This window comes from Paralichthys olivaceus, chromosome 14, assembly GCF_024713975.1.
Source record: "Paralichthys olivaceus isolate ysfri-2021 chromosome 14, ASM2471397v2, whole genome shotgun sequence".
In the NCBI taxonomy this organism is placed as follows: Eukaryota; Metazoa; Chordata; class Actinopteri; order Pleuronectiformes; family Paralichthyidae; genus Paralichthys; species Paralichthys olivaceus.
Genome location: NC_091106.1, coordinates 11,131,045 through 11,144,819, shown reverse-complemented (window position 1 = coordinate 11,144,819; position 13,775 = coordinate 11,131,045). Strand labels below are relative to the sequence as shown.

The 13,775-nt window shown below is 38.6% G+C and overlaps 1 protein-coding gene and 1 long non-coding RNA gene across 3 annotated transcripts in view; one reads left to right on the top strand and one right to left on the bottom strand.

Annotated features, from left to right (window-relative positions):
• Nucleotides 1-9,237: 9,237 nt before the first annotated feature.
• LOC138413658 (uncharacterized) lies at nt 9,238-12,533 on the top strand. Its single transcript, XR_011246069.1, has 3 exons — nt 9,238-9,523; nt 11,039-11,166; nt 12,394-12,533. It is a non-coding gene; the product is annotated as an uncharacterized lncRNA (long non-coding RNA).
• Nucleotides 11,759-13,775, bottom strand: part of wdr27 (WD repeat domain 27) — a 33,985-nt gene continuing 31,968 nt past the window's right edge. For both annotated transcript variants that reach the window (XM_069538885.1, XM_069538886.1), the window contains exon 24: nt 11,759-12,577. In XM_069538885.1, the coding sequence (XP_069394986.1) occupies nt 12,464-12,577 (114 nt within the window). In that variant the 3' untranslated portion in view covers nt 11,759-12,463. The remainder of the gene's footprint in view (nt 12,578-13,775) is intronic.

Sequence of the window (13,775 nt, the reverse complement as noted above, 5' to 3'; positions counted from 1 at the left end):
CTTAGTCAGACACACAAGAATAATTAAAAAAACAATGCTCACTGATGATAAAAGCTTTCCAGAGGCCGTCAGATTAAAACTGTCAGGGATGGAAAAAGTTGAAATAGTCCACGGACTTGCACTCATTAAATGTGGTAATACAACTGTCAGTTTTAATTTCTCAAGATGAGTATTAATGCATCTGAATATGTTTCTTGTAAATCATAAATCAGCAAACGGTATAAAGTACTGTTGAAGCTCAATCTGAAGGTCAACTGTATAGTTTTATGTATAGCATAAATATATGAAATATTTATAAATACATTATATATATATAAACATATATAACTATTTAAAGGTCCAGTGTGTAAGATTTAGGTGAAAGGGATTTTTGGCAAAAATTTTATATAAAATAATCCAAGTGATGTTTTCAATGGTGTGTTTCATCTAAATTGTATGAATTGTTGTTTTCTTTACCACAGAATGGGCCCTTTATATTTAAATACTTTATATTTACATGGAGGGGGGTCCTCTCTGTGGAGGCCGCCATGTGTTTTTACTGTCGTCCAAACTGGACAAACTAAAACTTTTTGCGAGGAGTATTCATCTGCAACATGCAACTTCACCTCTAGATATCACTAAATTCTACACACCGAACCTTTAATACAATTATCATTATTGTAAGAATGCATATACTGTTACCAAGGTGCATCTTTTCTACAATCTGCATTGACCCACTTAAACCCATTGATAATATACACACAAACAATAAAACTGAGTACTGAGGCTTTACCAGAGGAATGAAAAAATATTTAGCTAGTAGAGAGCGGGGGGCCGTGGAAGTGAAAGTGCAATGTACTTTAAAAGTCAACAAATCCACGTCAGACTTGTTTATACCAATTTGTGCCATCAACTGTCAAGAATGCAGTGCTCCAATGCGTTATGCAACAAAAAAAAGACAATTTTGCACAGTCAAGTTTTCTGTAATTTTTAAGACACTTCTGGAAACGTTCTGGGTCATTTGGACCGCACCACGTTGGAATGCTCACCTAGTACACAGCAACAAGAAGTCCACAGAAGACTGTTAATGCTACAAACAGCAGCAACGTGGAGGAGCCGTGAGAGGAAGCTGATAGATGTCAGTAAGGTTGATAAACAGTTAGAGTTTCCAGCTCTATTCTCCAAGCTGTGACTTCACCATGGAGGTTATGTGTTTTCTGTTATACAAAAGAAAAAAAGCGTTCAGTGTGACTCAGGAGCACAATCCAAAAAGGAAACCTGGCACAAGAAATGTTTAAAATACCGAGAGCTGGAGAGAGTGACACATGTAACATGCAAATCTCACAGCCTCTAGTTCGGGGAATGATGGAAATTCAGATTTGAAGTATAAATTGTCTTTTTCAGTTAGTATTTATTTCAAAAAGCCCATTGAAGTTGATCAAGCCAAAAGCTGAGTAATTCCAATGAAACAAATCTGGCTGGAATGGCTGGCATTGTAAAGTATAATTGCACAATCTCCCAAATGGAATGACGACTCTCTTTGCATGACAGCTGCACTAAAATGTACAGAATGTGCTCAAACATCTGCAGAGACGTCCTCATTTACTTACCTCTCCATACTACAGTACTTTCTGATTTTACTTTGTTTCTAAACTTCCTCCCACTATCCAGAAATGTAGCCAAAATATCTTTCATTCTAACACTGCCATCCCGCTTTGATATCATCATTTCGAGCCCGTCTGCGCAGGATGATTCATGTATTTTTAGTTTGGTCGATTTCCGAGCCCCAACATGGAACAGGTGAGGTTTATGACCTATACTGCAACCAGCCACCAGGGGGAGAGTGAAGCAATTTGGCTTCACTTTTGGGAGCTGTCATGTTATCCATCTTTATATAGTCTATGGGCTTAGGAGGTGGAATTCTGACATTGTCCCTACCCTCCTCATTGTCATTGTTTCAGTACTCTGCATGCCCAGTAACTGACAATCCTTTCAAATCATATCTAATTTAACTTTATATAAACACACGTGTATTTTGTTGTTTATACGCTTCTTCCGTCATCACCTTACACGCTTTTTTCTTATAATTAAGATTTAGGTCCATGTTTGTTTATAATAAACATGTAACAGCTGAACATTTACTACTGAATCTAACTGGAAATGGAATTTGCTACTTACATGACCTGGTTAGAAACCAACAAAAAATGGACTTTCAGCGATTCTAACTGCCAGTATTGGGATTGACAGAGTTGGTCAAACCACCACTTTGGTACATAGTGAAATATCTGACTTTTTGTCCAGCGGGTTGACAATTGTGGTCTTACATGTCTCAACAATCACTGAATGTTAGTATTCCACTCAAAGCACTGCTGTACTTAAGGATGACCACAGAGCTGCTAGAATGTTTGAAGTGAATTGTTCTGTATTGTCTGGAGGAAAAAAATGGCTTCAAGCTGTCACAGTCAAAATATTCTACTGTTTTTATCACCAAACACAGAACGGTCTTCTGTTTTCGTTCTCCCCACCACGCTTTTTCACTTGACCTGATGACAGAGATTTGTGTTTATATCTTTCTATCTTTTTATATATTTAAGTGGATTTGTTCAAAAACAAGCAACATAAAATCTTTTGTGTCTGGACCCACACTAGTTGTACACATTTCATAACAAAAGAACATCTGATGTCATTTCCATAAACTTCAGTCCCAAGTTCTGGCATAATGCATAAAACGCTATGATAATAACTCACATCCCTCCACTTCACCAATCACCAGAATGTCCGGATCTTTACCAGCACATACAAAGCACTTCCTCTCCCTCTGAGATGGATTGTTGCAGGTTGTAATTTACAACAAACATCTGAGTCGCTCAGCGGGCCTGTTTTTTTTTAACGAACAGAGCTCCATGAATTGTTCGCATAGGTTTTGTGAGGCAATTGAGAAGCCAACAGGGGGGCAAGAAAACTGTGGAAAACTTTCAAGCTGATCCGCACACACCATTAATCATCGAAACGCAGCGCAGCGGGACTTCCAGTGCGACTTTCCGTTTTTGAAAGAAAGTCTGACACAATGATCCCGTCCAACTGTCGTCCTACACTTTCTGCCACCTGGGACTCATATCACGAGACCCTCAAGGATTTTTTTTTCGATGATCCAGCACTGGAATCAGCAACGTTTGAATTCTACATATGTCGTAAATATTATGTGATGATACAGGTTGTCTAGTATGTAGCAATTAGGAAAAATAACTCAAAAAAAGAGTATTTGTCTCCTGGATACCACATGTTTGTCTCTGAAGCATCTAATTCCACTTATCATATAAAAATGGCTCACATATCTTGGCTTGCCTCAGGCATTACAGAGAAATGAGATAACCAATGTTTGACTTGGTCTCCTCTCAAAGGTTTACATGTGAGATTTGTTGATGCATGATTTATAAACTTAACACAACAGATTATGAATATCTGAAGTGATATTACACACAGGGGTTATAACAGTGCTGGGGCAACATTTCGATTTTACTTTCGCAAAGAGTACATATCAGATGATACAGCTCAAGACACAGACCTGCCAACTCTTTGTTTGTGATTAGCCAATATTCTTAGAGGAGGGATGAATCTTGTTTACTTCCTTTGTAGCCTGCAGGACTGTTGGAGGATGGCAGGCTGTGAGAACACTATTAATTACATCCCGGTTGCTCAAGTTGAGTGAGGGTCAAACGCTGCTTGTCAAAGTGATGTAATCATGCCTCAGTCGATTCAGTGAGTTGAGTTATTGTTATTTCCAGATGTTCATTCGATCTGCTGGATTTGAAGACGAGGCAAAATGTCCCCAAATAGAAGGGCTGAAATACAAACAAGGGACTTCCAGTTCATGTGACAAACTGTGTACAATCAAATAAAGCAGTGATGATCGTAGTTTTCCTTAATTCGCTTTGACTTTTACTCATGTACATTTATGTTAATGGGTGGGGGAATCATACAAGAGCAATTTGGCTTTCACCCTCTTTTCTCACAATTGCATTTAAAAAAAAATTCTGAGATGCAATCATTTGGTAATGAGTTCCAGATTCCCATTTTCCTCCGTGCACGGATGGGATGAGTAGAGTTATGGCACTGAAGTAAGATATATCATGCACATTTATCAGAGCTTAAGAAATGGGAGAATTCTGGCCTTGTTTGAAGACAACGTGTGCTCATATGACCAAGAGATCTACAGGGAACAGCAACACTGGACCTTGAAAAAGATTGATGTCTATGGACAGTGAAAGCAAGCAATATGTACACTGTTGTGTAAGAAGGAGAAGAAAGTGAGAGTGGGATTTCTTCAGTGTAGCGGAGAGGAGGAGGAGGAGGATGGAGGAGGAGGAGGAGGAGGAGGAGGAGCTCTGGCCTTGGGTCCCTGGGCACAGAAGGTGCTGCAGCTCTACATACAACACAAAGTCGTCCTGCAATGTTGTGGCTCTGTTGTGAGATGAACTACACAGTTAATGTTTAAGGTCACTATTATGTTTAAGGGTAACATCCATTACACGCTCCATTTTCAAAACCCATCTTATTAAATGGGCATATTCAGTTTGATTGTTTTCCATTTTCCTTGCATTTGCCCTCCGGTGCTATGAAAACAAATGCCATTTAAACATATTAATAAAATGTTTCATTATTATTATTATTGTTGTTATTATTATTAAAGTTTCCTGCAAAGCACTTTCCTGTATTTCAGCACACACTTTCCATAACATTACTTTTATTTTGAAGCTTACTTGAAAGTATTTTCTCTTTTATTATTGGATATTATTATATTATATTTAAATTACTGCCCATATGATGTTTGAAAACACATGTACTCAAATGTTGTAATAATGTGAATTCTATATTATATAATGCACATTTCTAGAGTGTTAATGTGTCATTACTTTACCAAAACAATGATAATACAAATAGTTGTATTGAACCATTAGGATTTTCTTTACATTCAAATATTTTTATTCTATATTTCTTTAAAAAAGAGTTACATCAATAACAATTACAATTTTACGAAATTGAAAATGGAATTTATGAGATTCATTCTCTTTGAATCCAGTTTTTTTATTGGGGGTATAAACTTGCTCATTATACTTTATTTTTATAAGGAAAAAAAGTCCCTGTTTCTGTTGCGACTACACATTCTTGGGACTAAATATTTTGGTAGTGACGACAACATTTTGTTTGCCTCGGCTGGATTAGATACCTACAATTAATTTCTAATGTATTGTGTGAATGAGTGATGTGATTTTAACTCAACATTAACCTAATTACTACAATTCTATATATTTTTTTGCCCTTCCAATTCCTTTTTTTCAAGCACTCACTCAAAGTACTATGTGGTATTGAAGTCCAGCACATTGTCTTCACCTCTCTCTGTCTTAGTTTCTATTCTTTCCTGTCTTGTCTGACAATTCAATGATTCTCAATTGACCTTCATCCGTTCGGTCATTATTTCTTTCTCTTTCCTTTCTTAGTTATTGTTTATACTTGATTGGTCTCTCCATTTTTTTTGGCATGTTTAACTTTTCCTCTCCTTGTATAAGTTAATTATGAAATGTACACGACTGATACATCAAAAACAATAAATTATACTATTTTGAAATCAGTGGCAACAGCTTTTACTCCATTGGCCCAAAATGTTTTTTTTAATAATGGCAGCTATAGGGTGCATACCTCAACCGAGGAGAAACAATCCTACACATAGAAAAATAAAAGGAATTTGGAAGTGGTTTGATAATCTCACCAATATGTCAGATTCTTTTTTAAACTAAGTTATTTCCATCAATTATTTCTTGAGAAACTGACAAAAATGTCAAAAACCTGGCTCCACACCAGAACCTAAAGGGTTCTCCCCTGGCTCCTGGACTAAATCCAATCCCTCCACCAAGTTCAATGTTTTGTGTGTAATCCTGATGACAAATGAACAATGAAAACAAACAACCAGACACACTTGAACACAATCACAGTGAGAAAGCTGCCTAACTGCAGATTGCCTTTCCTGTGTATTTTTATTTCCCTGACACAATAATGCAAAGACGCAAACTCAATACATGTCTTACATCATTTTTTGATTTCAAAAAATGAACAAATGTCTTGGAGCCAATATCATATTATTTCTGTTCTTAAAGCGTGGGACTGTTTCTTCAAAGTGTTATTCATATACAGAATGTTTCCTCTTGTGATAAAATCTCATGAAAAGACCAAACCAAGAATTCTCCTGTTTCGTTACTCTCACACTGCTCCAGCCCGTCTGTGGTACTCAGCTGGAAACCTAAATATTCAAAATGTTATTTTTTTTAAATATGTAGAAAAATACCAAAGCAGCTGGGCTTTAAACAAATGTCACCGGAGTGACTAGAGCATTTGTTCGGGACTTTTATCAGCTGTGCACTGACACATATTTCATATTTGGGTGACAGCAGCAGTTTGCATGTGGGGGTGTTTAAAGTTAAACTACAGTGCCTGTGTCAACCAATAAACTGACTTGGCTCATTGATGTATTTTGAATAGTTTTTAGAGCTTCATGGCACAGAGGAAGAATATCAAGGAGAATCACTTCATTGTTGTGCTTTTGTTGGCAAAAAGAAAAAAATATAGGATTCCACCAGGACTCATTCTTGAAAGGTAGAACAATGCTTTTCTGTTGGCACAGTTAAATAAACAAATTGTATTGTCAAGTTGTGGAGAGATTGTTGGACTTTGATACTAAAGCACAATCATTGAAAACACATTGGAGATTGGTGCAGTCAGCATGATATGTTAAAGAATCCCAAATGTGCCAGAGGAGAATTTCCTGCTCATTATTGAGTCCAGGTTTTATCGCTGGTCTCCCGCTTCTGTCTGTGCACCGAGAAGTTTTAAGCGTTCAGTGTAAAGTAGCATGATGCCGCCGCGGTGAGGTGACAACATTTGTCCACAACATTTTTCTTCCTGCTGAATTGGAGTTCAATCGATGGAATGAAAACCTGGCACAATATGAAATAAAGCTGTGGTGCGACCTGACGTTATGCCATAAATTTTGAGTTAGTCAGGCAGGTGATAGCCATGGTTAGTTGGCAACCGCACAACATGAAGTTCAAGTACGGAACTACAGATGATTTATTTGGTCTTTTATATAACTCACTTTGATATTGAAATGTTGCCAGCACACTAAACCCCAGGCACGACTGATAACATCTCTTCAAAGCTGTTTCATTCTTTGGAAACAGTAAAAGATTAAGACTATATGTTCTCTTTAATGTAAAAACTGTAAAAATCGAATCTAGTATTAAAACATACGCGTCAGCCACATGTTCTGTTAATTCTCAGATTAGAGAGACAAACTTTTAACTTTGAGCAAATTAATTGAGCCATAAAAACAAGGGAATTTGCTAATAGCGGAGGCTGATGCTGAAATGCTATCTCTGAGTTTAGGACGGTGGGGAGAGTTAATGGTGCTGAGAAATGTGCAGAGACTTGATGGTTTATCCTCAGATGCCAAACTATCAGCTCATCGCACCCTTGCACCTTGGCTTAATGGGGCTGAGTAAGTGTGCTAACTCCGTGAACTTTACCTTGACTGTGCACTTTAAGTGGTTTATCTTGTAAAGGCCCGAATGAAAACCTGAATAACCCCTTTTTCTACAGCAAAAATAAACAGGAGGAGAGACAGGAATTAATGGAGTAAACAGAAACATTTAAAGCTCAAGATTGTTTTCTGAAAGTTTACTATTTGAAGTGATGTCAAGTCTTATCCAGCCGTCTGGCACCTTGCGTTATAAGCACTCCTGTTTTCCCCATTTGTCCCGTTAACTCCACAAGGGCTTCGTGTTGATTTATCGGAGTGTTAAGAACTTGCATGTTTATGCCTTGCACCCTGGATGACACCATCTGCTGTTAATCTGTATTTCCGTCGTCGTCTGCACACAGCAGCCCATGCAGGACAGCTCGGGACAGAGTCAAGTCCAAAGACATTGATTTCCCTGTCTGGCTCTTCCTGTCAGGCTCCATCTGGATATTTGTATTTACTAGTCACTCTCCAACTCACCGTTCATGTTCATCCTCTACAGTTAGTGCATATATTGTATTCAGAGTTACTGAACACTGGGGTGCGTGCAAGATCATTCAAGCTTGTCTGCATAAGCTACGTGGGAGAAACACAGGAGGGCTAACACCTGTGCCGTTTCTACGAGACATTTTTTAAAAATATTCACAAATAAATGTATGAGAATGGTAACATGAGCGTTTGCGTGATAAGAGGAAAAATGTTCCACAGGCAGACACGTAGGGAGTAGTGTTGTCATATTCAGTGGTTGTGTTATCTCCCTGTCACGGCTCTGGATTAATGTAGTTTCTGACTAATTTCTGAGACTGGTGCTTTGCACGGCTCAATGCTGTGGTGTTTTTGCACGGCTCTTTTCAAATGTTTCTTTTGGGTGCTACATTGACAGCTTTCTGTTGATGAGGCTTCACTTTCAATGGGTGGCTTTATTATCTCTGTTTAGCTTTAGTATCTATTGCTGCTCATGCGAAATGCCACTAGTTTCCATGCAAACTGCTGCTGCTGCTGCTGCTGCTGGAGCTATGGTGAAGAATATAAGTTTATGCAATATTTTGATAAAAACTGACTTTAAGTATCAAAAGTAAAAATCCTATTCATGATGAATGGAGCGGAGCAGCAGCTTATGTTATCTTAAGAGGTGCATTATGTGTTTGAATGTTGAATTTGGTCATAACAGTTTTTCTGAATTTATACAGCACTTGTCTTCTCAACACACTTTACATACAAGTCACATTCTGTCGGCAGAAGGACAACACTGTGCAAGAAGTGTATGTTCCGTAAAAAATTACACTGTCAGTTGAATAAATCACACACAATGTACACAGGGGATCAGAACAAATCTTAATACCTTCACTAAGGTGGTTGTGCTTTTGTTTGCATTTGTTTGTCTGTTATTTAGCAGGATTACACAAAAACTACTGGGCATATTACCAGGAAACTTAGTGAAGGATGCAGTGTTGGTCAGGAAAGTACCTGCCATGATTTTGAACTTTTAATTCTGAAAGTCTATCGTTTGGTTCTGTTTTATGACTCCTTACTTATGAACGTTTTCCTTGTGTTTAGATTTGCGTTTATTCTGAGTTCTGTGTTTCCAGTTTTATTTTGAAGTTCTGATCCCTCATGTGTTTCTGTTCTGTTAACTTCCTGCCGTTGTGTGTTTCCTTCCAGTTGTGATTGTTGCCTTGATTGTTTCACCTGTTTGTCCTGTGGCACCTGTCTCCAGTTTGTCATCAGTTCAGTTTGGATTTAAGTCACGTCCTCAGTTCTGTCTTCGTCGAGCTGTCTCTTTAGTCTCTGCCATTTTAAGTTCCTTTTCCTGTCTGGTTTTTCCTGAACAGTTTCAGTTTGCCAGTTTGTTTCCTACTGAGCATGTCCATTATTTTGTGCTCAATTCTCGTGGGGATAATGCATTTTTTGATCCATGAATTTTTTCTCACTTTCTTTTTACATTTTTGTTGAATAATTCATTAAAAAACACAGGTATGTTTAGGGGACTAATATTTCTCTGTGTTTTTAATTTTCTGATCTACTGAAATGTGGTTTCATAAGGGGATTGTTGGAACCGTGAGGTAGTTGCTCCCTGAGTGTCATTCAGTCCAATAGTGACGTGTCATAAAGAAAGTGCCAGGATTGTTTTCAGTTTTGTTTTCATTAGGTCTCTTTGCTTCTGTCAGTCATGACGAGAGAAGGTAGAAGACAGTCCCACCCTTGTCTGAAGGACTGTTGTTGTGTGAGTCCCAGTGCTTCTGTGGACAGACAAGCAACCATTGCCCATTATTCCCTGATGCCTAATGTCTTTCATGACAGATCACTACCAGGCTGATCCCCTGTAGCTGTTAGTTTACACCAGGTCTTTAAGGCAGCATTAAAAGCCCTCATCACGTGAATCACAGGAGCTAAACCGTAGATATATTGTGCCAGTCCAGCAATTAGCATCACTCATGTCAAAGATCATCCCTCCATTATCCTGGCCACTGATTTCTTTTAAATAATTAATGGGAGATTATAGAACCGGGAAAGCATTCGACTCGCATGAGTCACAGCTTTATGACAGCAGTTTTTTTGACATGTGCACAAATATTCCCCTCCCTCGACTTTGAGTTGCTTTGAGTTTATGAAAACAAAAGAGCAGAGATCCTCAGAGGTCTTCGGGGATCGTTAAACAACACGTGGCTTAGGATTTATATCCTGGTTTTCTTTATACAAAGTACACATGAGGGAGAGTGCAGGCAGTCCTGTATGCAGAGCTCAGGCCAGAGAGCCAGTGAACCAACAAATTTAACAGGCAATGTTGCAGACCCACACTGAGTTTATTTGAGTTGTTGTGAATGATGCTGAGATGAAAAGTGAATGACCAGATTATGAGTTCTGCACTGCGTTCCTCTGAAGTGACATTGTGCTTTGTTCAGTGCTGTCATCACATTTCCAGTGTCCTAGTTCTATTAAAAGTTGGAGACGTGCTCTTTCTCTCTGTCAAATCGAATGATAAAGTAATGGGAGAGATCAAACTTTGGACCAGATTGCATTATGATGCATGGGTGTGGCTACTCTTGAAATCCTTTTCAGTATAAACACGTCATTCTTCTGTGGTGAGATCCATGCAGGGAGTGCCCCCAAAACTACCTCACACAGTCAAGGAATGTGTGTGAACAGCAACATATCACTTTGCTTTGTGATCGTGAGCTCACAGGTTAAATCATTTGGGAGGAGATACTGACTCCTGAACACTAACACACATTCCAGCACCTTCAAATGGAGGGAGAACACAGCTTCATAAATTTACCCCAAAGACAATTTATTGTGTTTTTTGTTCCAGTAAAAAGTCTCAGCCAAGCTCACCATGACAGTGCAGGCTCAACCTTGCCAGTGCATACAAAGCACATGCACACACACACACACACACACGCACACACACATTCAGTGCAAAATAATGACAAAAGAACAGGTACCATCCCATCTCAACCAGCCTCTTTAATATGTCTTTTTTGTTTATAGGAAACCTGGCGGCTGAAATTGTACAATTTCAACAGCATATTTTATCTGAGCTCGCCGCAGCTGGTGCTGCACAGAGGACAACTTTCACGGGCAGTTTGCCTCGGTATCACGCAGTCCAAAATGACACGGTAAATCAAACACAGATTATTGGATATTGGACGGGGGACAAGGCAGAAACGAGTCTTCTGAAAATTCACCTCTGTCTGAGGGAGTTAAGCCTATCAGGATGAATCATCATCCCCGTCAGCATCAAATAATGCGTCAAGTAAGCACGCATCAATATCTTCTCCTAACGGCCAGGGAATGAGCAATGCTTGAAATATCATTCCATTCTAGATAGGCAGAGTTTTCCTTTCACCCCTCTGAATACTTAACTGTTGGTTCTAACATGTCAGCAGAGAAAATGGCAGTGTAGCCGGAGATAATAATTGTTTTTCTGAAGGAAAAAAGATTTATGACCTAATCTCAAGAAAATAAAACGGTTGCCAGTAACCTTATAATTTTTTTTAACCTTGTTATATATCTATAAAACTGAAAAACTTAATATTGAGACCATAAAGACTCCAGAAGTCATTTTGCTGTTAAATATTAAATATGTATATATATAAATATTTCAATGCAAATACAGCAATATCATCAGCATATAATGCAACACTACAGCCAGAAAATATAACTGTAGATCTATAATAACTGTAAAATTACTTGCATTTAGAAGGATGGAGTGATTTATTTATGCTTTATTAAAAAAACTGACAACAACGTAAATCTTACATTTCACATTGTCATAATCCCAGATTTTTATTCTGTTCTATTTCAGGTGTAAGTGACATTTTGTAGAGAAGACAAAGAGGACTAAATGTAGAGCTCAAACAATGAGGATGGGTGTGTCAGTATGAACAGTAGTAACGTCTGTGTGTCTGGCAGCCTAAATGGTTGCACCCAGTTGATGTCATCGCTTTGTGTGCCGATCTGCTAAGTACTGTTCACAGTACGCAGTAATATAAAAGTAAAATATGTTCCTCATACTGAGCAAACAAAATCTGATTCTAGACCTATGTTAGGTGCAATTATCTGCAACTGACCAAATGTTGCATCACGATAATGTGGATAATGTGGTGGAATTGGTGAATGATACTCAATCAAAACACTGACATCTCTTTGGATCCCAGTGAAAAGTAAAAGTGGTCTGATGATGCACACACTGGGAGTTAAACAAAGATGAGCGCGCTGAAATGGGTGACACATTTGTTTGTATGAAAAAGCAGATCACACAAGAGTACAACTTTTTAAAGTGAATGAGTGGTCAAACAGCAAAAAACAAAGGTCTTGTGTTAACTGTGTGTCTCCTTTCCCAGTGAATTCCTAGCCGGGGGGCTGGTCCTGCTTTAACCAAACCTGCATGGTCCTTGCAGCAGCCTGCTGTAATTACCCAGTCATGTTGGGGATACTATGCACAGCAGCACTGGTGTCATGAGACAGAAGGGCCCCACTACTGGGCTGAAACAGTCTCAGCTTTCCATCCAGCGTTCCAGTCAGCAGCTAGGAAAGACACAGAAACAAACATGGCATGAAGTTCAGCTCTTACTCTTTTTTAGAACATTTCAAAGGCATTGTGTCACATCTCACTTTTTAAGACTCTGTTTAGAGGAACAAGTTGCATCACAGCACACCTGCCTCCTTAAATAAAACTGGCATCACCATGGTCCAGATACTGTGTGTCCTACTGAAATTCTTGATTTTCCATCAGACCATTTATTACTAGAAACATGGACCCTCTCTCCAGACCTCAGTTATATAACTGTGTTTGATCAAAAGTACCGGAGGTTCCTGCCAATCTTCATCATTGCGAAGCAGCAGATTAATAAGGCATGAATAAAACACCCATTTAAGCATACACATGTGCAAACACACACAGACAGCACACAATAGCTAACATGTGGCTGCCGACACAGACAAGCCCGAGCTATATTTATTTTAAAGCGGCAAGGATTATTTCATCTTTTTATCAGTCGGTAGAGCAGACGAGAGTGACATAGCATTAGCTCAACAATCAATCAGCAGCATCAGCAGCAATTCAAACCCCCAAACTAGGGGTTTAGAACGAGGCTTATGATAAATAGCTACTCAAATAGAGTATATAATACGATGGAACAATCATAATTCAAGGCAGTTGCTCACAAAAGGCTCCATTTTCAAGCAGACGCAATGTTTAAAACCAGGCCCTGTAACAAACCATTTAAAATCTATTTCATACTACTTCAAGCCAGGGACAATTGTACTACACATAATCTCACTATAACTCCCAAAGGATTTCACAAATCCAACAAGATGAAAAAGATGCAAAAAGAGACCAACAAAGTGCAAACTAAACGGGAACGTATCAATGTCATTTATGGTGATTTCTGAGATTTTTGGATCAGTGTAAAGATGGAGTATATCTTTGAAGGGTACTAACAGTGGGAATCCTGGAAAACAATGATTTGCCAAGAGGTGATAAAAAACACATTTGATACAACAATAGCCCAACATTTTTTCCCATGTACTAAAGCTGTTTTATGCAGGAGAAATCTTTTACCAGCAAACAGATGCCTGTGCTGGGAATAATAGCTGAGTTCTGAAGATGACTCAAACATCACAATGACTAAAACTGGGGCTGATTTAAACTTTCATTGAAGGGTGACCCTTGCTGCCTCCCCAGACTTCCAGGTGTGCGTATGAAGAGGCAGCCAAGTAAATA